This window comes from Setaria viridis, chromosome 5 (genome assembly GCF_005286985.2).
Source record: "Setaria viridis chromosome 5, Setaria_viridis_v4.0, whole genome shotgun sequence".
NCBI lineage: Eukaryota > Viridiplantae > Streptophyta > Magnoliopsida > Poales > Poaceae > Setaria > Setaria viridis.
The window spans coordinates 9,694,834-9,720,824 of NC_048267.2; the positions used below are offsets into that span (position 1 = coordinate 9,694,834).

Genomic DNA, 25,991 nt, shown 5'->3' on the forward strand with positions numbered 1-25,991 from the left:
GATATGCTTGGAGGGACATGCATGCTAGCTGCATGCATAGGCCCCGTTTGAATCCAGAAAGATTTTGAGAATCCAGAATCCAGAAGCTGTACAGCTTCCAATCAGCTTGGATTCTGCTGCAGATTCCACAATCTGGATTTTTGGATTCTCAAAATCCCGGAAGCTGGAGCGGGATAGCTTTTAGCAGCTTGTGGATGGAGAAATTACCATTTTGCCCATGTTCATCCGGTAAAATTTCGCCCAATCTGCCATTCTTCTCTACCGCCTCCTCCTCTGGATCTCTCCATCTCCATCTCCCGCACCCCACCGGATCTCCATCTCCCAGCCCCGCGCCTCCTCCCCGCCCGGAGCTCCACCCCCACCGCGCCTCCTCCCCGACCAAGCTCCGGCGGGCCGGGCGCCGCCCGGGCCTCCGCTCCCACCGCGCCTCCTCCCCGTCCAAGCTCCGGCGGGCCGCGCGCCGCCGGGACCTCCGCCCCCACCGCGCCTCCTCCCTGCCCGAGTTCCAGCGGGCCCCGCGCCGCCCGGACCTCCGCCCCCACCGCGCCTCCTCCCCGCCCAGGTGCCGGCGGCCTGCGCGCCGCGAGGAGCTCGGCCCCCACCACGCCTCCTCCCCTCCCAAGTTCCACGCGCCGCCAGGCCCCCCCCAACCGTGCCTCCTCCCCGCCCAAGTATCGGGCCGCGCTCGTCTTCTGGTTGCCGACGCTCCAGGTCGCCGCCCCCTTCTCCATCCCCTCCGGTGATTCCCCATCCGACAGGCACCGCAAGTTGGGTTGGTTGTCTGAACCCGTCCGCAGATGAAGTCGCAAGGGGACCGCGATGACGACGAGTTCTTCAGCCAGCCCCCGAGCTTTCCCCTTGCGGCTTTCCCCTCTGGCGGTCGTGGCGCAGGACGTCGTCATGTACCTGGCGGATTGGAGGGTCTGGACCTCAACTCGGAGGCCATGGACTTCACTGACAACATGTCGTACTTGGACCTTCTACGCTCATCGCCTGCTAGATTGGTTGGGGATGGCGACCTCCTTGGTGGCGCTGGGCATGGCGCTGGTCGTGCCCCCGGGCGTGGCGCCGGCCGTGGACGTGCTTCTAGCCGTGCCACTGGGCGTAGCGGCAGCTGTGGACGTCGTGCAGGTGACCAGGATGTCGGCATCCCTTCTCGGCCAGCCGGAGGTGCACGAGGACATGCTCGTGCCACACCGAATCGTCGTCCTACCACCACTACATCACGTCAATTCCTTCCACCACGTCCTGCTGGAGGACAAAGCAGTGGCACAACTCCTAGTGTTGCTGATGATGCATTCGATGGTGATCTCCAGAAGCCTAGCACATCTACATGGAGCCTGAACCCCTCCAACGAAGAGGCCGACGATCTTCAGGAGATTGATGCATCGGTATAACTATTTCCTAGAACTCACAAATTTAATTAATTTCACTAGTGAACAGAAAAAGTGCAACCATTGAGTTTTTACACAGGGATTTCACAAATTCAAGTGTAGCCATCAGTATGGAAGGAAACAGGATTAGGCAATGCATAAATTGATTGATAGGAATCACCTGGGATCAGGCACTTATATATGGACAAGCTGGACCACATACTATGTTAGGAATATAAACTGTAGATTTCAGGGTAGAGCATAGTGATGTAGCATTGGAACCAGATCTATTGGTGGCAAGCTATTGAGCATGTCAGTATATTCATTCGCATCCCTTTCGAATTGAATATACGGAGGAATGTAGGAAACTGTGTTGCAACAATCAGATTACTGTGATATCAAATCAAGTTCTGCAATTTATAATACTATGGACCGTACGATTTACAGTTGCGAAAATATAAGAAGCAAAAGCATATCGATTACATTCCTTTTCTCCTGAATATACGAAGAATATTATGAAACTATGTTGTAATAATCGGATTATTATGATATCAAACCAAGTTCCCTAATTGATGATATACTATGATCCTTACCATCTATCAAGCTTCTGTATTATATATTTGTATGACCCAAGGAATCTACAATATTATGGTAGCACCTTTCTAGATATTTCTGTTATCATTTTCATGTGCCTACCCTAAGTGTTCCCAAAATAGCTCTCTTGTAACTAGAGGGGAGTTGTATATTTGTGTAGTTAGTCTGGGCACCAATGAAAGACCTTATGACATTATTTACAAATTGTCTGCAACTTCGTGCAGCATTGTTGAACTAACATAAGTTTATTCAAGTTGCAACTGTTATACTTTAAGTTAGCTGACAGTCTTTGACGTGCTTCACTCAAAGCATATGATAGTGGAAATTGTGGGATGAATGCTAGTTGATATACTGTATTTTTTATCCACTTGACTCAGTTCTATTTTTTCACCTATGTCATTATAATTCTATTTGTATAATAGACCGACGACCTATTTGACAAGGCTGACTGGGCCAATAGCGCCAGTAATGCTGCATTCTGTGAGCTTTGTGTTGAGGAAATTACAGCCGGTAACAGCAATAAAGGACACTTGACTAATAGGGCCTACAACAACATAGCTGCGAAATTTGAAGAGAGGACAGGACTGCGTCACTCCAAGCAGCAGTTCAAGAACCGATGGGACGCCCTTCGACGCATGTATGCCTTCTGGTTGTATGCAAACAAACAGAGTGGACTTGGATGGGGTAGGGGCACGGTCGTGGGAGATGACGCTTGGTGGAAAAAGCACACAAAGGTATTTGACGCCTATCCCCTGCTACTTCCATATTGAACATACTTGTGAGGCATGAGCTTTGTGCATTAATGTCTTTTCTATATTCATTTCAGAATCATGGCGAATGGAGGAAGCTGCGATATGGGCCTCCAGATAATCTAGATGAGCTTCAAGTGATGTTTCAGAATATTGCAGTGGATGGGTCATCTTCTTGCATACCTGGCGAACAGGTAATTGAAAGTGATGAAGGTGATGTTGGTGACAGGAGTCCTGAACGTACCCTTCCTAGAAAGCGGTGCAGGAGTACTAGCACTACTGCAACTAGCCCGAGGAAGAGGACAAAGAGTCCTATGGTGAAGGTAATGAAGGGGATATGGGAGACTATGCAAGAAAATTGTGCTGTTGCTCAGAAGGCATTGCAGGGGGACTACATTTTCGAATCTGTACAACACTGTATGCGTTTGGCGGTAGAGAGTGGGGCAGTTGAAGGAACTGATGAGCATTTTATGGCTAGCAAATTATTTGTCAAAACAGAGCATCGTGCCGTGTTTCTCAGTTTGACCACCAAAGAAGCAAGGCTAGCCTGGTTGAAGAGGTGGTGCCAGGAGAAGAAAAGCAAGTAGACAATGAACTTGAAGGTCTCTTTTGTGATGTGTGATGGGCAGGAGAAGGAAAGAAGTACACAGTTAACTTGTGGCATGTATATATGATCTCTTTTGTGATGTGCTGTCTAGAAGAAGAACAGCAAGTAGCTTGTGACTTATGGCATGTATATATGACGAACTCTTTTGTTATGTGGGATGTCTATTTTGTTAAAGTCTGTGTTATGGTTATATATTAGTCATCACCTTTTATTTGGGATTTTTGTTTGACATATATTTGTGTTATGTAGATGACCTATTCCTCAAGTGATGATGATGATGAGTCAGCGGGTAAATCTTCTTCAACTGATGAAGATGAAGTAAACAGGAATGCACTGGGACAATTGGAGCTTGTGCATCAATTTGGAGCTGTGGCCTGCATTTTCGGTATGTACTACGAATCTGCTTTCATGAACAAAACTAAGAAGGTGAAAACTGGTCTTTCTGGATATGAGTGGGTCATGACAACACTTAGCAATCCAACAGCTTGCTACGACATGTTTAGAATGAGTAGGGAACTTTTTTGGCGGCTGCATGATGTGTTGGTGTCATCATATGGACTGAACTCATCAAAAAGGATGAGCTCCATTGAGTCATTGGCTATGTTCCTGTGGATCATTGGAGCACCACAATCATTGAGACAAGCTGAAAATCGTTTTGAGAGGTCGATTGAGACGGTTAGTAGGAAATTTGAACAAGTCTTGGATAGTGTATTTAGGCTCTCAGCTGATGTTATAAAACCTAGAGATCCTCATTTTAGAACAGTCCATCCTAGATTGCGGAATCCTCGGTTCTCACCTCACTTTGACAATTGTATTGGGGCAATAGACGGAACGCACATCCCGGTTGTTGTTCCATCGTCAAAAGTGCTTCAACATGTTGGTCGACATGGTTACTCGAGTCAAAACGTATTGGCTATTTGTGACTTCGACATGAGATTCACGTTTGCGGTTGCGGGATGGCCGGGGTCTGTACATGACATGAGGATTTTCAACGACGCAATAAACAAATATGGTGATAAGTTCCCTCATCCGCCGCAAGGTAAATAAGCATGTTATTTAAATGTGGCAAAAATTATTGGTTCTATGTTACAATTATGCAATTTTATGTATTAGGGAAATTTTATCTTGTGGATTCGGGGTACCCTAATCGACCGGGTTATCTTGCACCTTATAAGGGAACGAAGTATCATTTGCCGGAATTTCAACAAGGTCCAAGACCAAGAGGTAAAAAAGAGGTATTCAATTATTTGCACTCATCCCTGCGCAATGTCATTGAGCGGTCATTTGGAGTATTGAAGATGAAATGGCGGATGTTGTTAGACTTGCCGAGTTATCCATTGAATAAGCAAAGCAAAATAATCCTTGCTTCGATGGCTCTACATAATTTCATTCGAGAAAGTAATATGAGGGATCAAGACTTTGATATGTGTGACCAAGATGAGGAGTACATGCCAATGCCGGCGATAGCTGCTTCTCAAGCAAGTGGTGCTACGAACCTTTTAGGTGACGAGGATATCGACATGAATGCGTTTCGAGATGCTATAGCAAATGCTTTGTTTCATAGTGAAGAGTAAAGCTATGTGAGAGGGTGTTTGTATTGACAAATATTATGTAGAACCTGTATGCCGTTGCATTCTTGCACTCTGCAATTTTTTTTGTCTTCACTGATGAGGCATGAAATAGAAGGGCAAAAAAGACATGTATGCAACAAACAACAAAAAAGTTAGATTTTGGAATTTAGAATCCAAACAGGTTCATTCAGATTTTATCCAGAATTCAGATTTTGGAAATCCATCAGAATCCAGATTTTGAGAATCTGATTCTGGATCCAAACGGGACCATAGGCGGATCGGACCTGTTTCCACTTTCCAGAACTTGCAGTTGCAGATAGGTGTGTTCTGGTGGGTCTCGTGTATCGCCTCGCCGTATCGCGTGAACAATGACGTTGCCGACGACTGGCCACTGCCAGGTTTGAACTTTGAAGTCCTGCACCTGTCGTGTCACTGTCACGTACTAGCCTCTGGGGAGAAGGAGAACATGCGGCGGAATGGTCAGTGACTCAGTGTGGTTTGGTTTTTGTAGTGGTGGGCTTGTTTGTGTCCGCTTTGTTGTTTCGCTTGTTGGGCTGGAAATTTTGGGTCCATTTATCGTACAATGTATTGGGCTGTTTGGGCTTATCACATCGTAAATGAGTTAGGCCCATTAACTTCCGTTTTCCGCTCGATCCTTTTTGAGAAGGCCAGAGGTCATATTTTTGGAAGAAAATGAGAGGGCTGAGCAGGCAGAGGTCCAATAATGCAGTGCGAGTTATCTACTTTATCATGCATACATGGATTAAACTACACTTCAGTCACCTGATACAAACTGCATCTGTTGCAATCATCACACACTACAACTCTACAAGCTAACCATCTCCTATCCAATGCTAACTTAGGACGGCACTGACAAGGCAGCGCCGGCTTCCATCTCCTCGCTGTTCTTGCTCTTGCTCCCAAGCTCCGGCGCAGAAGGCAGAGGCCTCGCGCTCGGGTCCCTCTCGTGGCTCTTCGTCCTGCTGAGCTCCGCGACGTGGCGGATCATGTCGATGAGGTCGTCATACGACGACCCGCCTTCTTGCACGGCAGCCTTCGCCTTCGCGGCGATCTCCTTGGCCCTGGCCCTCCTCGCGGCCCCCTCGGGGCCTCCGTCCATCAGCTCGGCCACAGCTTTCTCCACGCCGGCTCTCGTTACCTGCACCCCCTCGGCCTCCTCCGGTAGGTAAGCGGGCACCTTGACGCCGGACCTGACGCCGACGCCGAGGACGTCCACGAGCAGCTGCTCGCTGGAGAACTGGTCGGAGAAGTTGGGCCACGTCAGCGCTGGCACGCCGTGGGCGATGGCCTCCAGCGTCGCGTTCCACCCGCAGTGCGTCAGGAACCCGCCCACCGCCGGGTGCGAGAGGATAGTCAACTGCGGCGCCCAGCCCCGGACGAGGAGGCCCCTGTCCTCGACGCGCTCCTCGAACCCCTCGGCGAGCCACGCCTGCACGCCGGCGTCGGACTTGGCCTCCTTGATGGCCCAGACGAACGGCCGCCCCGACGCCTCGAGGCCGCGGCCGAGCTCGACGAGCTGCTTCGCCGGCAGGCGCGCGAGGCTGCCGAAGCTGACGTACAGCACGGACGACGGCGGCCGGGCGTCGAGCCACGGGACGATGCCGCCGGCGTCGGCGTCCGCGCGGTTTCCTCGGCCGGCCTTGGCGTCCGCGTCCAACAAGCCGGAGGCGCACGTGGGCCCCACGGCCCACGTCCTCCGGCCGAGCACCGCCGCGTAGGCGTCGACGAAGGTGCCCTCGATGTCGCGGAACGTGTTGAGGATAAGGCCGTCGGCGGTGGCCTCGGCCTCGTCCACGTCCCGCTGGAAGCCCTCCGCGCCGGGCCACTGGAAGAAGCCCCGGAACGTGGCCTTGCTCCCGACGGCGCGCACCGGGAAGCCCGGCACCTCGAACGCCTCCAGCTCCCCGGCGACGCGGTCGTACACGCCGTGCTTGGACAGGTTGTGCGTGGCCAGGAGGAAGTAGGCGGACGGGCAGTGCAGAACCAGGCGCGGGATGCCGTGGCGGGCGCACACCCCGGCCGTCCACGGGTTGCACGAGTCGGCGACGAGGCAGTCCGGGCGGCGGGGCAGCGACCGCAGGTACTCCTCCAGCGGCGCGTCCATCCTCCAGACGGCTCTGAAGAAGGCCATGTAGTGCTGTCTCTCCACCAGCATGTCCATGTTCTCCAACCCCTCCGGCAGCTCGAGCCCCGGGCCCGGGAACGCGATCTCGGCGAGCTCGACGTCGAGCCCCGCGCGCCTGGCGCCCTCGACCGCGGCCCGGTTGCGCGCGGCGTTGACGGGGGTCGTGACCACCGTGACGCGCGCGCCGCGGACGGCGAGGAGGCGTGCCAAGTCCACCGCCGGGATGATGTGGCCCTGCGCCACCAGCGGCACGAGCAGGAAGTGGAGCCCCGACATCGCCGCGCGCGCGGCCGTCCGCTCCTGTCACCCTCTCACCCTCTCTGCTGCTCTCGCGCTAGCCGCAATGGCGGACTCCTTGTCGAGGCTGCGAGGTCGGCAAGGTCGAGGTTTGACGGCTGACGCGTGCAAGGACACGTGACGTGCACGACGAAGGAGACCTAGAGGGAGGAAGCGGCCTTTGGCCGAGGAGCGCCGACGCGATAAGGGCAGATCACGGGATCGGTGTAGCGTTTGTGTTTGGAGTCTGGGAGTCGGAGCCGCAGGATTTGATTGATCTGAGCTGACGGGTGGCGGCACGGGACGTTGCGGCGGAGGCCAAACTCTGCACTCTGCTGCAGACGCAAACGGCAAGTCGGCATTCGGCAACCATGGCGGGCGAAGCTGTTCTAGAAGGGGAAAGCCTTTGCCTCGGTGGTCAAAGAGGGGTGGAAGCGCTGACGTCAGCGCCGATCAAAGCTCCGTTGTCACCGCCTTCGGGTCAAGGTCGAGCGAATCTGCCCCGGCAAGCAAATCCGCGGAACCACGCGAGACGTGACCGTACGTCTCGTGTACAAATCGTCAACGTGCCTAAGGGGGTGTTTGGGTAAACACCCCTAAACTTTAGTACATATCACATCAGATGTTTGATACTAATTAGGAGTATTAAATATAGTTTAATTATAAAACTAATTACACATATGGAGTCTAAGTCGCGAGACGAATCTATTAAGGCTAATTAGTTCATGATTTGACAATGTGGTGCTACAGTAACCAGTTGCTAATGCTGGATTAATTAGGCTTAATAGATTCGTCTCCCGAATTAGTATAGGGGTTCTGCAGTTAGTTTTATAATTAGCTCATGTTTAATCCTCCTAATTAACGTTCGAACATCTGATGTGACCCTCCTAAAGTTTAGTACCTCGTATCAAATACCCTCTCTGTATCACTGTATGTGATACTGCCGGATCCGGGGATGTTGACTCGAAGATATTCCCAGATGATTCATTGCATAGAGCACGGGCAATGAGAGATGGTTACATCACATCTTGCACGAGTACCATCATAGACAACTTATTTATAGAGTGTAAAAAATGGATTAACGGGGAAAAAAAGGGCTCCACGGCACTCTTTTGCAGGTCTCAACGACCAAACACTTGTCGAAACATCCAAACACTTGCTGCCAGCATTTTCTAGCCAAATTGGTCACCACAATTACCTTGAGACCACCCAGATGAACAGGGAATTCGATACAGCTCTTTCTAGAAGGAAAAACCAGTATTTTGTGCTCCGACTGTCTTGCGTGCCTCTACTTCTTGGCTGCTTTCAAAGATCTCTGGATTCGGGGCACTCATGGTACAGATTGTGAATCTTTGCCTCGAATAAGCCGTTCAAAATACGACAAGCAGCATAATCACTGTCCTGTCCACTTGTCAACATCAGAGACGTAATGGAGAAAATGGATACCTAGTATATGGATGAGATCTAGAGATGATGGTGATTAAAGAAGTGGCCATAGGAGAGCAAACAAAGTGATAGACCAAATGGCCAAGAGGAGAATTTTTCAACCAGCATGCGCCACAGCGTCAACAACATCAGACGAGACTACAAAACGAGATTCAGCATAGCTGGATTGGATAAACTTGGAACCTCAGTGTTGGAATATCTCTTCTTCAAAGATATCACCTATCATATTTTTTTAGAAGTAGAGAAGCAACTGAGAATATACTGAAAAACTATACATACCTGCCAGTAATAAGGACCAATTTCCATGACTAACTAGAACAAGTAGGAGTATCTTGGTAGGCAGTACTGCGCGCTCATGCAAGACTGCAAGTGCCTCTTTCAGAAACGATGGGACCCAATGACCCAGTTTTCCAAATAGATGACCTTGTCACTCTCAGAGTAGACTTCCTTTGTCCATACAAATAATGCAGCCAAGGCAAGGTGAGCATCACCAGCAAGATCAAATCATCAAATGGGGAACTGTATTGCTGCCTTTCTAGGCTACAAAAACATGGCTAGCAGAAAACATGCAAAAACCATTAGTACAACCATGTAACGATTTGAATGTGACATATCGGAACCAAAGAACTAAACTTCTAGATTTGCATACCCAGTTTAGTCCCAGGAGTTTTCAGAAGAGAGCTGCTATACATTCCAGGCCATGTGACATATTAGGCAGTAACCCTCCTAATCTGAGCCTCCTGCTGTCCAGTCGGACATAGTTTAAGTAACCACGGTTCTATGATTGACGTGTGAACATACGTCACCAAAGCTGTGGGCAAGTTGATATGCTGCTGGCCTGACACCCCACCAATTGAGCCCTGACACTTAACCCGTGCCATGTTGCTTTCATAACATGAGGCACAGGCACTGCATATATCTCAGTTGCCATCTCCTTCAGTTCAAACAGCATTCGACCTCTCCAGAACAATTTGCGCGTGCTTTCTGCAGATCTTGTCAGTCCTAGCTCAACTCAACATCTTACAATCACAACCATGGCCTCCGTCGGCCAAGCACTCACCGATAGCCGGAACGCCTCAGAAAGGGCACACTTCGTGCTCATTCCACTGATGGCACAGGGCCACACCATTCCTATGACTGACATGGCACGCCTGCTAGCCGAGCATGGTGCACAGGTTAGCTTCATCACCACACCGGTGAACGCCTCCAGGATGGCAGGGTTCATCAACCACGCAGTGGCAACAGGCCTCACAATCCAGTTCGTCAAGCTCCACTTCCCCGCTGTTGAGTTTGGCCTGCCTGACGGATGCGAGAACGCCGACATGATCCAATCCATAGATCTGTTCAAGAATTTAATGGAGGCCTGTGCAGCACTTCGGGAGCCACTTACAGCATACCTCCGTCAGCAAAGCCCATCTCCAAGCTGCATCATATCCGACGTCGCACACTGGTGGACCGCTGGCATCGCAAGGGAGTTTGGTATCCCAAGGCTCACATTTAACGGCTTCTGCGGCTTCGCATCCCTTGTCAGGTATGTTGATGTAAGGCACATTTTATCACTATAAAAATATCTTCAACCCAAAAATAAGAGCCAAAAAGAAGCATAGATTCCTTTCAGAAAAGAAACACATAAGCATACAGTAACAGTTTTTGATGACTGTAAAATAAAGGAAAAATAATAATCTGTGTATAACTACTTAGCAACAGTATTTTACTGTACACTCGAAGCCCATAATGCTAGAAATTCGACAGGAACATGTTGCATAAAAACTGGCAGTAACAGGAAGCAGGTTTGCAGCTTAATGTGATTTACTACAACATAACTATATCTCGTAGGTACATCATTGTCCGTGACAACTTACTGGAACACGTTGAAGATGAGAATGAGCTCATTAACTTCCCAGGATTCCCTACACCGCTTCAACTGACAAAGGAAAGATGCCCTGGAAGCCTATATGTTTGTGGTCTGGAGCAAATCCGTAAGAACATCTACGAGGAGGAGATAAAATCCACCGGTGTTGTCATGAACAGCTTCCAAGAGCTGGAGGCTTTGTACATTGAGTCTTTTGAGCAGATTACAGGGAAGAAGGTCTGGACGGTGGGACCAATGTGTCTGTGTAACCAGGACATAAACACGATGGCTGAAAGGGGAAACAAGGCCTCGATGGATGAGGCACAGTGCTTGCAATGGCTTGATTCGATGAAGCCAGGTTCAGTGACCTTTATCAGCTTTGGCAGCCTCGCCTGCACTGCACCTCAGCAGCTTACTGAGCTGGGACTAGGACTGGAAGCTTCCAAGAAGCCATTTGTCTGGGTGATTAAAGCAGGAGATAAGTTTCCACAAGTTGAGGAATGGCTCGCAGAGGGGTTCGAAGAACGAGTGAAGGACAGAGGCCTGATCATAAGGGGCTGGGCGCCACAGGTATTGATCCTGTGGCACAAAGCCATTGGATGTTTCATGACGCACTGTGGGTGGAACTCAACAATAGAGAGCATCTGTGCAGGCGTACCCATGATCACATGGCCACACTTTGCAGAGCAGTTTGTGAACGAGAGGTTGGTGGTGGATGTGCTGAAAACTGGAGTGGAGGTTGGGGTTAAAGCAGTGACACAATGGGGGCATGAACAAAAGGAGGTTACAGTGACAAGGGATGCTGTGGAGATAGCAGTGTCCAAGTTGATGGATGAGGGGGAGGCTGCAGAGGAGATGAGGATGAGAGCGAAAGAATTTGGTGTTAAGGCAAGGAAAGCTTTGGAAGAGGGTGGTTCTTCTTATAACAATATAAATTTATTGATTCAAGAAATGGGAAACAAGGCAAATGCATCTGGCTGATAAAGAAAGGGTAAAGTTTTTCCCCCTTCCAGGATGCAAACATAAAGCATAAGATGCACAAAAGTTCGATCACTATAAAGTGTTGTTTCAAATTAACCAGCAGTCTTAATCAGGCAGACTATCTAGATATAAGATCAACTCTTTAAGACAAAAAGTTACTGCACAATCTGTTCTGCACATTGTTGTTTAGCTTCATAGCAATCAACATATTGTGATGATTTGTTATCCTTTAAAAGATGCTAAGTTGCTAACCTCTCCTCTTGTATGCCTTTAGACCATACCACAGGACTAACATGAATAACTTCATTCCTCGAACCTGTTGCTTTTGTTATCTTTGAAAGACGGAATCATTTTTTGCCACTTGTGCGCTTGTTGTGCAGTGTTTTTTTTCTGTATAATGTGCTTGTACAGATCGTTTTGCCCGTTGGGTATTTCCCTCTTTTTAATATAGCAGCAGCCCTCCTGTTGGCTTGTTTTTTTAAAAAAAGGACCCAATCATGCTCAGAATGAAGCTTAGCCTTCTAAAATAAATCTTAACAAGTAAGGATATTTATCAATCAACTGTAGTCACTTTCTACTCACATCATTGTTTCAAAATTCCTCATGACGTTAAAGGAGGTAAATAAAAATTGTCTGTTTCTTAGCTCTTATAGATTTATGGATCCAGAATTAAATATCCTTGTGCAAAGCAGCTCAATATTTCAAGTTCGTTACAGTTTCAAATAGAAACCAAGCCAACAGGATCAAACATATGAAAGCCATGGATCTGAGAAATTTTGAGCATACCTTGGGTTTTATGAAGGCCCAAACAAGAAAACTCCAGAAGACATAATCAATCAACCAAATGTTTGATTTCATGCAGAGACAACCCAAAGCTATACCAAGCATCTCTTTGATGTAAAACTCTGCAAAGTAAATCCAAGAGTTAGATACTGATGACATTTAAAATACCTAAAAAAATCTTACGACTATTTGACTTGCAAGAATCTGAATCAGAAACATTCTGAATAAGATGACAACAGATTATTCAAATGAAAAGAGAGAAAAAAAATATCAATTCCTAACAGACAAAGATAGAACACATTTCTTATGACGTGTAGTAGAACATGTAATAGTACCTTCGAACAAATGATATGCCAGCAGAACCATCAACTATGTCAAGGTTTACATCAAGGTGCAACATGCAAGAAGATGAGCTCAAACAGAATAAAGAAATGGAGGCTCCAGTAGATTAATAATGCTATCACTCTTCTCATTTCACTTCCTAAAGCGCAGTCGATACCATATTTAAAGTGAAAACTCTTGCCATCAACTGATCACTCAAAGCTGAGGTCACCGATATTCTGTCATCTTGTGCGACTGATATGTAAGGAGTTACCAATAGTCTTTACAAGAACAGAATCCATGTCTAAAATGATGGAAGCGCGTCCTGTCCCTCACAACAACCTCCCTTCCATACAATCTTGATATCAACTTAATTGCATTATGGCAATCCAAGCACATCCTCAAGTTTTTCACAATTCTTATCACAGTATTAGGTTCTGAACTGAGTAATGCAAAAGAAATTGCTAGCTTCTCGCTGTGCCAATAAATAATCTTCTGCTTTTCTTTTTCTGCAACTTCAACAAAGACCTCAGTTATGTCAGGAGAATACCCAACATTCTCTAAATCTGTGATTATATTCTCCAACTTAGAGTAGATCTTGTTGCTCATGGGATGAGAGCAATCACCAGCTACAAATTCATGAATCATGCCGTTCATTTCAATCAGACTGCAACCAGGTTCTTTCTTTATTCCTTTCTCCATTATTGACTGCCTAAGCCGTCGGACATCTTCCCATCTGTTAGACTTTGCATACATATTTGACAAAAGGATGTACACCGTGCTGTTCTCTGGATCCAGCTCAAGGAGGCGCTTTGCTACCAACTCACCTATGTCTAAATTGCCATGAACCCTACAAGCTGCCAGCAGGGTTCCCAAAATAGTAGAGTTGGGAGTCACTGGCATTTGGTCTATTGTCTCCAAAGCTTCTGTAATTTTCCCAGCTCGGCCAAGGAGATCTATCATGCATCCATAATGCACCACATTTGGGGCAATCTTATAGGAATGAATCATGCTGCGGAAGAACTCTCGTCCTTTATCAACCAGGCCAGCATGGGTGCAGGCTGTGAGAACACCAATGAAGGTCACCTCATCTGGAGCTTCCCAAACCCTGATCATTCTGTGGAACATGTCAATAGCCTCTTCTCCATGACCATTCACCGCAAGACCAAGTATGATAGCTGTCCAAGTAAACTTATCTCTGCTGTGCATCTCTTTGAATACCCCCAATGCTCGCTCGACACTTCCACACTTGGAATACATGTCTATGAGGGCGTTGCCAACGAAAACATCCAACTTAATCCCTTGCCTGCTCATGTAAACCCTCACCCATTCTCCCATCTCCAGAGCACCTAGCTGCGCGCAAGCAGTGATCACGCTAACCATGGTGAACTCATCTGCCCTCACATTGCTATATTGCATCTCACGGAACATCTCCAATGCCTCCCTGAACCGGGCAGCCTGTACATAACCATCAATCATTGCAGTCCATGAGACAGTGTCTCTCTCAGGCATACTGTCAAACAGTTCCCTGGCATGATCAACCTGGCCTAATCTCGCGAGCCCAGAAACCAAAGACGTCCAGGACACCACATTCCTCACCTGCATGCCGTCAAACAATCTCCGAGCCGAGTCCATCTCAGCGCACTCGGCATACATATCAACCAGTGCATTCTCAACCTTCAGGTCCGGCAGCACCCCACTCTCCAGAACGCGCTTGTGCACCTGGACCCCGAGCAGCAAGTCCCCACCCTTCCCGCAAGCTGACAGCACCGAGACGTACGTGACCGGCGTGGGCGTGGCGCCCGCCTTCACCATGTCCGCAAACGAGCGGCACGACTCCGCGAACCGCTTGCCCCTGCTATGGCCAGAGATCAGCGCGTTCCACACGACGGGCGTGGCGCCGCAACCGCGCGCGTCCAGCAGCGCCGCGCGCGCCGCCGCGCCGTCGCCCCCGGCCGCGTACGCGGCGACCAGAGCGCTCGCTGCATGGGCGCTGCGGCCCATCCCGAACTTGACCACGTGCACGTGGACGGCGGCGGCGGGCGCCGACGAGGACGCCGCGGCGGGGCCGCCACGCCGCGCCACCGCCTTGAGCAGGGGCGGGAACGTGTAGGCGTCGGGCCGGAACCCGCGCGCCAGCATGGTCGCGTAAGCGGCGAGCGCATCCCCATCCCCGTCGGCGCGCTCGCGCCCCGCGCGGTAGCCGGCGGCGGCAGGCCCCCGGTGCGGGATTCCGTCGAGCAGGCTGCGGGCGCGCGGCGGCCTCAGCAGCATACACACGCGCGGCGCGGAGTAACCGCGGGTAACTCGCCGCCGGTAACCGCACGGCGGGGGACCTCGCGGGAATGGGTGGGGAGGCGCCGCGGTGGCGCGGGCCTGCGAGGAAGTAACTGCGGGGGAGGGCGCAGCGCGCAACGGGGACGGAGCTAGCAGAAGGGGGCGAACGGGTAGGTGGATGTGGGCCTGTAGGAGCCAACAACCAAGGCCGCAAGGACCACGACGATGCGGCCCGCGAGCAGGTGTAGATCGCGGGCCGCGAATTGGTTGCGGCCTACGCGGCGGACCCTCTTCTTCCTCCTGTATTATTTTTCAGGTGCTTCTTCCTCTGCTTTCCGTGAGAGCTCACAGCTTCAGAAGTTCAGAGTGAGTGACATCGGGAAGAAACAGAGAGAGAGAGAGAGAGAGAGAGGCAGCTCGGCCGTCCGATCTCACAATCACCGGTCAGGCCAAGATCAGTGGTGATCTTTTCAAAAAAAAAACAGAGAGAGAGAATCGGTGGTGCAAAGGCAACGCTCTGCAGTGGATATTTGGATCTCGTTCGAGTGTGCAAGGCGCCAAGCGAAGATCTCGCACTTACACACACAGACGAGACGAGAAAGGGCAACGACCTTTTGGTCTCATGCATGATGCCATGATTGCGGCGCGCCACAGCGCCATACCCCTCCGGCGACGCGCCGCTGTACGTGTACGCATACCGACGCCGGCATTCATACCGTACGGCCGCGCCCATAGGCCATCCGGCCGCGCCTCTCTGCAGCTACGTCCGCTGTGCGCGTGCAGGGACATGCGCATTAAAGATGCGGTTTGTCCCGCCCTCGTCGCCGTGACGCCGTGACGCCGTGCCGTCGTCGTCGCGTGCATGGCCGCCCGCCCTGACAGCCGCGGCGTTGCATCTGGTTTGTCCCCCTGGTCAACTGGGGATGCCATGCGGGCGAGAACGAAATCGATCGAGCCTGGCCATGATGCGAATCGCCAGACTGAGCATGGATGATTAGGTGTTTTTCTTTATGATCCATGGGGCTAGCGAAAGTGACCCCCCAAGTATAATTAATTGAACGGGGCGGAAGAGTGTGCAAGTAGCAAGCGGGTAGCTGGAGCGCGAGGACAATTGGCGCCTTTGGCTGCGTTGGGGACATGAGGTGATGGCCGTTTTTGTAACCCCTTCACGTGAGTCAGCACTCCCATCCATGTACGTACCAGTACATGGACAACTCTACCTAGCTAAATAGTAAGTATATAAATCTCCATTTTATTAAGCAAATTATGTTTCAAAATGAATGGAGTCAGCCTCTAAAAATTTTGGCCATTAGTACACAGATTAGCACTTGACACGTGAAAATGGTGTGATCAATTTATCATGAAAATGCGTTATAAAATTTTACTTTTAAGTTTTTGTGCTAAGAAATAATTATAAAAGTAATGGTCAGACATGAATGTTAGACTGGTGTCAAAAATGACAACAGAAAAGGAGAGTACTTTCTTTGCCAAACTACATGTCGTTCCTCCGCTCCAATGCAAGTTGTATAGTTGCATCGCAAAACTATAAATTTAACGATGATATAACAAACTACGTATTTAATAAAGTTTATCACAGAACTACAAATCTATCATTCGACATTATTACCACAAACTACAGATTTACTATGTATCCTATCATAAAACCACAAGTTTCACTCACCTGAAATCTATAGTTTTTTTTTTGTGATACAGCAGTTTAGACACGTAGTTTTGTGAGTCTTTGACATGTTAAACATGTTGTTTTATAACACAACCTCTAAAATGTGTATTTTTGCCATTATTTTGGAAAACAATCTATCCCTTTTTGTGAAATTTTCACACTGTGGTTGTTAAAAAATAGCTGAGGTAGTAATAGTACACCCTGCTGTTCGAGAAGGCAGAAGGCAGGTCAGGGTGTACATTATGGGCTGCAGCCCCTGGAACTCTTTGGCCTATAGTGAATTTAAACCAACTAATAAACATGTACCGTTATTTCTGGAGTACAGATGTGCACTGATAGTTCATGAACATGTACATATGGACGACCGCGTGGTCCTTTCGGGTTTTGCCCGAAGTTGTCCTGTGCGGATGAAACAGTAAATTTAAAAGCTACGGAGTAGCATATAGAACAGTAGATTCGCTTGCATGGCTCTGGATGTTACTCCTCTGTGTACGAGTGTCCACACACAGCTACGTTACACACATGCACTGATGGCCTGATGCACATGCTGCTGCTGCTCTTTGTTTCTTCAGAACCACTCCATCTCATCCGACCCCGTTTGTGTAAGTTGCATGGCCCAGAGAACAGAAGCATCTCCAGCAGTAAATGGATTTCACCCCAGCAAATGAATACTCGAATTAGCATACGCCAATGATGCATAGAAACACGGGCATGTTGTCAATTTATACCGACCTTTTTTGTACGTGTTAGGATGCTAATGATGGTGGCATCCGCGGCCATGTACCTGTGCACCCACTCCGATCCAAGCACGTCGGCGTCTCTCGACCTGCAGCACAGCTTGTTCTTTGGTCCACATACGCAGAGACACTCAAGTGAGCGAGCCTGCAGCTGCAGCTGCTCACACGTCTCCCTGAGCTAGCAGCTACGCCTTCTTGCTCACCAACTACTATTACTGCACCCTCCCGCACGCACATAAACCAGCCGAGAGCTTGCGAGCGCCGCCAGCAGAAACAGCCATGAAGTCTTCGTCGCAGAGTCAGAGCCCGAAAACCCTGTCGCCACGGGGCGGCACGGCGGGCGGAGCCGGCGCCGAGCACGCGCGCTCGGCGTCGGAGCCGTGGGTGGTGGCCGCGGCGGCGGCGAGCGCCTGCGACGACTCGTGCGTCAACGACGTGGACAACTTCGCGCGCACCGTGGCCGCCGTCAAGTCCAAGTCGGCGTCCTGCGCGCGGCCGGACATGCTGGCGTCCGTGCTGTCTCACTACGCCGCCAAGTGGCTCCCGGACGTGGCGCCGCCGCCGCTTGCGTCGTCCCCGGCCTCGTCGGCGTCGGGGCGGTTCCTGCCACCGGAGAGCCCCACGGCGACGTGGCTCAAGAAGCGGCTCCTGCTGGAGTCCCTCGTCGCCGCGCTCCCGCCCGACCCGCCGGCGCCCGGCTGCGGCGGGGGCAAGGCCGGCGGCGGCGGCGACGACGGCATCACGTGCGACTTCCTGCTCAAGCTGCTCCGCGCGGGGAGCATGGTGGGCGCGGACGCGGCGCTGCTGCGGGACCTGGAGGCCCGCGCGGCGCGGCGGCTGGACCAGGCCACGCTGGGCGCCGTGATGATACCGGCGTTCGGGCACGCCGGCGAGAACGCGGCGCTGCTGCTGGACGTGCCCCTCGTGCTGCGGCTCGTGCGCGGGTTCCTCAAGGAGGGCGCCGCCGCCTCCTCGAACAAGGCCAGCTCCGCCGCGGCCGTCGGCGGCGGCGGCGCGGCGGCCGCCAGGGTGGCCAGGCTGGTGGACGCCTACCTGGCCGAGGCCGCGCTCGAGGCCGGCCTGCGCCCCGCCGAGTTCGAGGAGCTCGCCCGCGCCGTCCCCGCCCACGCCCGCCCCGCCGACGACGCGCTCTACCGCGCCGTCGACACCTACCTCAAGGTGCGCCTGCGCTGCGCTCGCCCACATCCCTTTCCATTTCTGCTTCCTGCTTGATTGCACTACATGACCATGACTCGGCGGCACGGCACGCGCGCGTGCCGCCTAGGCGCGTACGGCGTACGTGCCCATTCCTGCTCCCGACGAAGGGCCAAAAGGCCACGGTGACACTGTGTCAGTGATAGCTTTTTAGACAACAGAAAATCGTTTACAGGTGCACAAGGCCAACGTGTCAATTCTAGTGCATAGTAACTTTGCTCCATACTTGCAATCGCCATAGCCTGCGGTGAGGTTGGTCAACAGAGGAAATCTTAGCTGCAGAGACTGTTGGTTTCACTTGGCAACGCCTTTTTGTGCACGGCGAAATGATGGTGAAATCAGTGTTCTTGAGTTGATGGCAATGGCAGGGGTGCCTCTGCATTGGGGGTTGCACACACATAGACCCATCCCATCCTTCCCGGACACTGCGACGTGTTCGAGCCCGTGCTGGAGACAGTAAACTAGAGTACTGGAAAAGTGAGAGGAATCAGGCATGCATATACTGGACTGGACGGCGACTTTGGTCTTTGCCTCTTTGGGCTTTGGCCACCTGAAAACTTGCGAGGCATGTTCATGTGGTTGTGTGTTTGACTGTACTGTGATTTGCATTAGACCGTGTAATGCATATCTATAAAATAATAGGGTACAGTACCGTCAATGTCCATTTTTTATTGCATAGGAAATCTTCCTTCCGTAAATCCAATTATTCTGCAATCATAAGTTAAGGTCCTGTGTGTACCATCAGAGCAATAAGCCTCCAACATACAACTACTCATATTCTATGATTCTATCGGGAAGGGAACAGATACAGGCTTGTTATTTTATCCATTGGTTTTGTTTGTGCCTGGCATGTGAATTGAATGATAGATTAGTTGCTTCCACGGTTTGCTAATGCAAAATCAAATCCCCTCCCTTTTTGTTGTTAAGAGTTAAGACCCTTCCGTTCATCCATCTGTTGCGTGAAAGAGATTGTGTCAAAAGTCTGAAATGTCTTATCTGCTGGTGTCACTGTAGCGTCCAAAGTTACCGCTTGAAGGTTTAGTTAAACCTGCTCCTGATGTTGTTAGCAACTTAGCGTCTGGAGAGAGAGACAGAGATGTCACGTGAGCTCCACCCGCTAACCAACAACAAGAGCTACAACCTGTTAATTACACATGGGAATAGGTGCTTCTGGGTATCAAAATCCCTCTTGTCCCTTGGTGCTTGGTGCCATATTTCTTCTTGTCCTGCTATGACCAACCACCAGCAATTTACACCTGCATCTGTCGCAGGAAACTAGACGTGCTAATATTCCCTTCAGAATTCAGATTCATGTAAAAATGTGTGGATGGAATTCCCAAGCAAGCAGTGCCTGCAAGGCTGCAACCTGCTCAGGGATCTTGCAGACATGGACAGAAAATATAGATACTCACAGTCACAGCCATGGCAGAGTGCGGGCTAGAACAGTGGCAGGATCTATCATTTGATCTCATGGGCCTGATGATCAGAACATTAACAGTTTCAGATCGAAATGCAGCCAAGGAAATCTTGGGAATTTCTGTTCCATTGCTCTGTGCATGTCTTGGAGTTGAAACACTGTCATCAGAAAATGATGACAGCGCTGTCCGAGAGGACATATTCTCATGTCAAGTCGATGGTGCGCTAGTCATGAAAAGTCATGTCAGATTCTGAATCGCTAGCTCGTACAATGCAAATTTGATTGTGTACAAGAATGAAATTGCATTAGGATAATCTAGTGATAATCATGAAAAGAAATGGTCACTGACTCTTTGGTTCCTGATTTCCATCAGGCGCATCCGAACACGGCCAAGGAGGAGCGCAAGTCGCTGTGCCGGCTGATCGACGCGCGCAAGCTCACGGCGGAGGCCGCGGCGCACGCCGTCCAGAACGAGCGCATGCCGGTGCGCTCCGTGATGCAGGTGCTCTTCTCGGAGCACGGCAAGCTCAACCGCCTCGCCGAGCTGAGCGCCTCCTTCAGCGGCCCACGGACCCCCAACCCGGCGCTGGAGCTCCCCGGCCGCTGCCCCTCCAAGCGCGAGGTCCTCGCGCAGCACCAGGAGGTGCGCCGCCTCCGCGAGGACGTCGCCAGGCTCCAGGTCCTCCGTCATCTCCATCTTTCCAGTTCAAGGCTCCGATTCAGTACACTGACAATCTGACGCTGAAAGGTATCTCCAATTCTCCATTGCAGGTGCAGTGCAACGCGCTGCAGGCCCAGGTGGACAGGCTAAGCTCGGACAGGAGGCGGCGCGGCGGCGGCGGCGGCGGCTTCTTCAGGTGGAGCGCGTTCTGGTTCGGCGGCGGCATGGGCGCCGACGTCGCGAGGGTCGACGACTCGGAGAGCGGCATGGAACGCCGGACGCCGGCCAAGGGGAAGAAGGACAGCGCCGCCTCAGCGACGCCGAACGCGAAGTGGCGCAAGTCAACTTCATGATGTTGATATGGGGTTGGAGCAACGCTGATGAAGGGATGATGGGTTGTTTCTTTTTTTTGGCTTTTGGTTTGGTTACAGTGATTTCTGAGTTTGAATGCTCTGTTATGTTACTGTCATCTTGAGTTCCTGTTCATGATCAAATTATCTCACTGAACTGTGTGAAGCAGCCTAAAAGCATCAACTGCTGACAGCTGAAACCACAAACAGATCAACATTGACAATGAAAAATTGATGCGCTGAAAGTGCAGATAAATCTCACATTTTCAGCTCAAGAACAAGAATAATTCATTTCTTTCACAAATCAACAAATAGTTGTACACGCATTAATCTGATCACATTGGGGTGATCATAAACAATACAATATCCCACAAATAACAGGCAGAGCCTCAGACAGAAGTCTGCAAGCTATGCTAAACTCACTTATTCAGCTGCAGAAACAAATAACAAATGGAGTCAACTTTGAACACACTGAAAGAAGAATAAATAGGTCCAGACGTGTGGTGCAGCGACTTATTTGTTTACTGCTTTCTTGATCGCCTGCTTGCATCTGCTGAGGAACTTGCTGCTGCTTGTGGACACTGCATCCTCATAGCCATATCTGCAGTCATCCTCGCCAGCAACCTTAGGCTTCCTGCCAATGCACTCCACACCTCTTCTCATTCCAAGGATCTTGGAAGGCGATGAGGGCAGCGACCGGAAACCCCTACTGTTGTCGGATCTTGGGAACCAAATCTTCTTTTCCTCCCTCTCCTTAATGCCAAAGCTGTCCCTGCATAGCGCTGTTCCCTGGTCAGAAGCAATATCGCCCTCCACCTCAACAATCTCATCAGAACATTCAGTAATTTCATTTCTGCTTTGCATATGCTGCTCTTCTGAAGCATTCTCCTCCTCATCGTCATGCTGTTCATCTGAACAATGATATACAGCTTGACCTTCTTGCTGGTTGTCCATGAGCATATGGAGCCACTTATCAACATTTCCTTTGCCAACATGGTTCATGTTTTCATCATCTTCAGACCTGGGAACATGTCGGTGATGTACTTTACTCTTTTGCAGCAGCATTGACTGATCTGCGGGATACCTAGGAGTTCCATGCATGCCAACTGCTCTATAGGGTGGACTTGGGGGAAGTGACGAGGTCCTCGGTACTGAAACTGTCTCACTGGCATGGTATTTTTCAGTCTCAGACTCGTAGCACTGCTGCATGGTCGCTTTATCCTTGTCATCTCCTGACCTCATAGGTGTACCAGCTCCCCTCGATGCCATAGTCTCCATTCTTTCTCTTCTCCTGCTACGACGCCGTTCTTTGATCGCCAGCTCTTCTAGTTTCTCCCGCACCAATGTTCTACCTCTTTCAGAATCAACAGTGTTCTGTTCAATGGAGAGAGACCTCCTTGGGAAGTTTATCACCTTCGATTGCTCATTCCTGGCATTGCTGAATGCTGAAGCACGAGTTGAAGTACCTTCTCCAATTTCTTCTTCTCCTAGGGAAATGTATGCATCTGAATTCCTCTGATCTTCCTCCAGGAAAACCCTCAGCTCCTGCTTGAGAGGGCTACTCCTCAATTTTCTTGCTGAAAGGTACTTTACACTCTCACCGTGCCTTTCCTCGAGCAATCCATCATCAACACGATACCTCTTCCTTTCTGGCTTTATCTGTCTTTCCAAATCATCTCTCTGCTGGTACTTCTTACGGAGCTCGGTTTCAGATGAGTCACACATTGCTCTCTGGGCCTCCAATCTGGCCATGAGTGTGCTGGTAGCGGCTTGGTTCAGTCTAAGCTGTTCCTTGTACACAACAGACCTGCATTTCGTACAACAATAGATAATAATTAGCATCTTTGAACTTCTAAGGGAAGACATGTTAGTTTTCTTTTTATTTAAGTAATCATGCTTACTGGTGCATGGCATCTCTGATCATCTTCTCCAGCACGGCCTTGTAGTTGGACTGGGCCTCCGCCAAGCGATGGCATTTCTCAACTCGCCGCTTCCTCTTTATTAGGAGTGCCTCCAAGCCCTGGATCGCCACCCGCTCCTCTTCATTCTTCTGCTTCAGCTCATTGGCCTCGTTCTCCAATTCAGTGAGCTCAGCCTGCTTCTTCTTGGCCTCTTCTCGGTGCCTAAGTGAATCCCTAGCCATAGCTATGGACAAGTAAGGATTGCTAATGTAGCCATCAGCATCCGGGTTATTGTTCTCCTTTGCCGAATTAGGCCCCTGGCCAGAGATTGGCAAGTTGAAATTCTCATCCTTTTCACCCGTGAATTTCTTAGAAGCTACATAAAGAATGATCAAATTAGTACTCCGCGGTTCATATCAGAACAGGCATACCAATAAGAAAGAAATGGGAAAAAAATTTACCTATCAAAGGGTAATTAGGCCTGAGCGGTCGGTTTGCATCAAGAGATTTGAGCACAGAGTTGTCAGGACCCTTCGTGGAAACAATTGCAGCAGGCGCAAGCCCCACTTTCCTTGTCATCTCAGAGAAGTGTTGGGGGAACGCGTGCGCCTCCACCACCTGCAGCGAGCTCAGCTCCTCGCCGGAGCCGTCGGCGAACAAGAACGCGAATGCTCTATTTCTGCACATCCCAGCAGACCCATCAGTACAGTAAGGCGAGCCAATCGCCAACACCGACCCGCAACTTGTCCGCTGCAGCGGCCAGCGTACCTGAAGTCGGAGTTCTTGGAGGCGAAGATGGAGAGGAACTGGTTGACGGAGACGCCGAGCTGCAGATCCCACCACGGCATGAGGAACTCCAGCTTGTTCTGCTTCTTCCTGCACACCTGCCACTGCACGATCCGCAGGTTGCTCGGCACCGTCTTCCCTCCCCCTGCAAAAAATCCACAGCAACAAGCCAGTTGGTCAGAACTTGAGGAGTGTCAGACTGACCAAAATCAGGCAAAAGTTTCATCAGATCGCAGCGGTTTCTTACTGGCACAGGGGAACCAGTGGTCGATGTCCCAGGCGAGGGGCGAAGCGGAGTCCGCGTGCAGGTAGAGCACGTTCCCGTACGCGTCCACCCGGAAGAGCGCCGGATCGAACCCCGCGTTCCTGCATCCAAGCGCCGCGGAAACCAATCAGCCGAAATAGGGGGAGGGGGGGTGGGGGTTGGAAGGACACCGGAACCAGCGCTTGGATTAGCCACGCACCCGAGGTGGTCGAGCTGCTTCCAGAGGAGGTTGGCGTAGCCGCGGGGGTTGGCGGTGGGCGGCGCCTCCGCGTCGGTCACCGGGAACATCTCGTTCAGGTCCTTGGCCCGCAGCGCCTGCGCCCCCCATCGGGATCACTCAGTCAGCTCAGAAGCACTCGGATCACACAGGCAGCACCGCAGCAGTGAGGGATGATCAGGCATTCAGGCGGCCGTGTCGAATCTAGACGTACCTCGTGCGGCTGGAGGACGTAGGGGAGGAAGGCGTGCGGCGGGCCGTGGCCGTAGGGCAGGCCGACGGCCGCCCCTCCGCCGCCGCGGCAGAGCCTGGCGTAGGCCTTGGGGTACCCCATCGCGTCGTCCACCGCCTTCTCCTCCTCCGTGAACCCGGCCGCCATCTTCGTCGCCTCCACCGCCGGTGCCGCTGCCTGTGCGCGTACGTACAGCTTCGTATCGGGATCGGGAGCGAGAGTGTGGAGGGTGCGTGGGAGTGCGGGAGCAATTTAGCGGAGCTGGATTCGCAGGCGGGGACGAGGGGAGGGGACGGAGCGTTTCGTCTCGCGTTGCAACGGTCCGCGGGATAGGGATGGGAGAGCTGGAGAGAGCCGTTGGGTGTTCAAATCGGGCAGGTGAGGGGCACGTGGGAGCGAGTAGGACGGCGTGGCCTTGACCTTGGGGGCGCTTGGGAGGCTGGCCCGTGGGGCCATGTGTTTTGGCCGAGGAATGATTTGGAAGACCGTTGGAGCGATTAATGCAGGTGCACAGTAAACTGGAGAGGTACTGGACAGGATTTGTTGGGGCCGGACAGGTTGGGCAGTGGATTTCTTTTTCTTTTATGGTGCCGGGCTGACCTTTGTCGGGTTAATGCCTTTTTATGATGCGGCGATGCGCGATTGATGAATCCGGCGTCGGCTCCAGATAACGGCCGCGGCAGGCGTTGGACTCGCCGGATCGGGGTGGAGAACGGCGTCCGGCTGCTGAGGAAGAATGTGTCACAAAACTAGTAGTTCCCAATGTGATGGATTGAGAAACATTACGATTACTCCTTTTTTTTTAAAAAGCAAACATTACGATTACTAGAAGAGGTTTTAATGCTGCTGAGGTGAAATTGTTCCCGCATTTCCGAGACAGGAACGATGTTTTCGGGATAAGGAACGTGGCACTATACCTCTTTCAGCCTTTTCGCTTCAGCTTATTCAGTCGGCTTATCAGCCACCAAACAGTGTTTTCCTCTCACAACAAATCAGCCGCTTCAGCTTTTCAGCCGGCTTATAAGCTGAAGCGAACAGGTCCTTTTTTTTTTGACACAGTAGACTATGTGTCGCCGGTCACGTCATGTGAGAGCAAAGACCTGGAGTGCTTGCTCGAGTGATTTCGGTTCATATTTCTCTATGGGAGCGTAAGTGATAGAGTCGGAGTGTCCGATCTTTCGGTGAGTGGAGATAAATTCGACTTGGTGGAAGTAGACCCTCACGATCCGACTACGACGAGCGAACCCGAAGCGCCAATGCAATCGCTGAATCAACTTCCTGTGGTTACCAACCTTGCCAGCGCAAGATCAGCCTGATCACGAAGATCGATTCCTGTCCACAATCGAAGAACGAACAAGAAAAAGAGGCGAGCAATCTAAATATCACTCGAAGGTGGAGTTCTGAATCACACAAGGACAACGCGTATTTGCGCGTGTTCGAGAGTAGCTAAAGCTAGATGTAAAACAAAACTCAAGTCGTAAACAAAAGGGACTCCGACTAAATAAAGGGGGCGCAGCCCCTGGAGTCCAGAGGAGGCACCACGGCAGGAGGGG

General features: G+C 50.9%; 5 protein-coding genes across 10 annotated transcripts; 3 read left to right on the forward strand and 2 right to left on the reverse strand.

Annotated features, from left to right (window-relative positions):
* The first annotated feature begins 3,695 nt into the window (after positions 1-3,695).
* On the forward strand, positions 3,696-5,050 carry LOC140222702 (protein ALP1-like). Its single transcript, XM_072293550.1, has 2 exons — positions 3,696-4,362; positions 4,437-5,050. The coding sequence occupies exons 1-2, from the start codon at positions 3,711-3,713 to the stop codon at positions 4,895-4,897; spliced, it is 1,113 nt and encodes a 370-aa protein (XP_072149651.1). The 5' UTR covers positions 3,696-3,710; the 3' UTR covers positions 4,898-5,050.
* Positions 5,051-5,611: 561 nt separating this feature from the next.
* On the reverse strand, positions 5,612-15,317 carry LOC117856830 (UDP-glycosyltransferase 73C1). 6 transcript variants are annotated; one of them, XR_011898121.1, is made up of 4 exons: positions 12,714-15,317; positions 12,382-12,500; positions 9,412-10,285; positions 8,354-9,316 (listed from the first exon to the last, which is right to left on the reverse strand). XR_011898121.1 is itself a non-coding variant. In XM_072293549.1 (2 exons), the coding sequence occupies exon 2, from the start codon at positions 7,314-7,316 to the stop codon at positions 5,754-5,756; it is 1,563 nt and encodes a 520-aa protein (XP_072149650.1). In that variant the 5' UTR covers positions 7,317-9,316; positions 9,412-9,553; the 3' UTR covers positions 5,612-5,753. The 6 variants fall into 6 exon arrangements, 1 of the variants encoding a protein (XP_072149650.1); XR_011898123.1 differs by having other exon boundaries at positions 9,412-10,321; XR_011898122.1 differs by having other exon boundaries at positions 9,412-10,333.
* LOC117856831 (UDP-glycosyltransferase 73E1) lies at positions 9,649-11,846 on the forward strand. Its single transcript, XM_034739257.2, has 2 exons — positions 9,649-10,293; positions 10,599-11,846. The coding sequence occupies exons 1-2, from the start codon at positions 9,797-9,799 to the stop codon at positions 11,593-11,595; spliced, it is 1,494 nt and encodes a 497-aa protein (XP_034595148.1). The 5' UTR covers positions 9,649-9,796; the 3' UTR covers positions 11,596-11,846.
* A 2,096-nt stretch (positions 15,318-17,413) lies between the features above and the next one.
* Positions 17,414-21,298, forward strand: LOC117857934 (coleoptile phototropism protein 1). Its single transcript, XM_034740861.2, has 3 exons — positions 17,414-18,573; positions 20,400-20,705; positions 20,798-21,298. The coding sequence occupies exons 1-3, from the start codon at positions 17,674-17,676 to the stop codon at positions 21,038-21,040; spliced, it is 1,449 nt and encodes a 482-aa protein (XP_034596752.1). The 5' UTR covers positions 17,414-17,673; the 3' UTR covers positions 21,041-21,298.
* On the reverse strand, positions 21,269-24,777 carry LOC117857933 (uncharacterized). The gene is made up of 7 exons (XM_034740860.2): positions 24,421-24,777; positions 24,189-24,304; positions 23,972-24,090; positions 23,707-23,869; positions 23,400-23,617; positions 22,939-23,314; positions 21,269-22,844 (listed from the first exon to the last, which is right to left on the reverse strand). The coding sequence occupies exons 1-7, from the start codon at positions 24,583-24,585 to the stop codon at positions 21,551-21,553; spliced, it is 2,451 nt and encodes an 816-aa protein (XP_034596751.1). The 5' UTR covers positions 24,586-24,777; the 3' UTR covers positions 21,269-21,550.
* Positions 24,778-25,991: the final 1,214 nt, after the last annotated feature.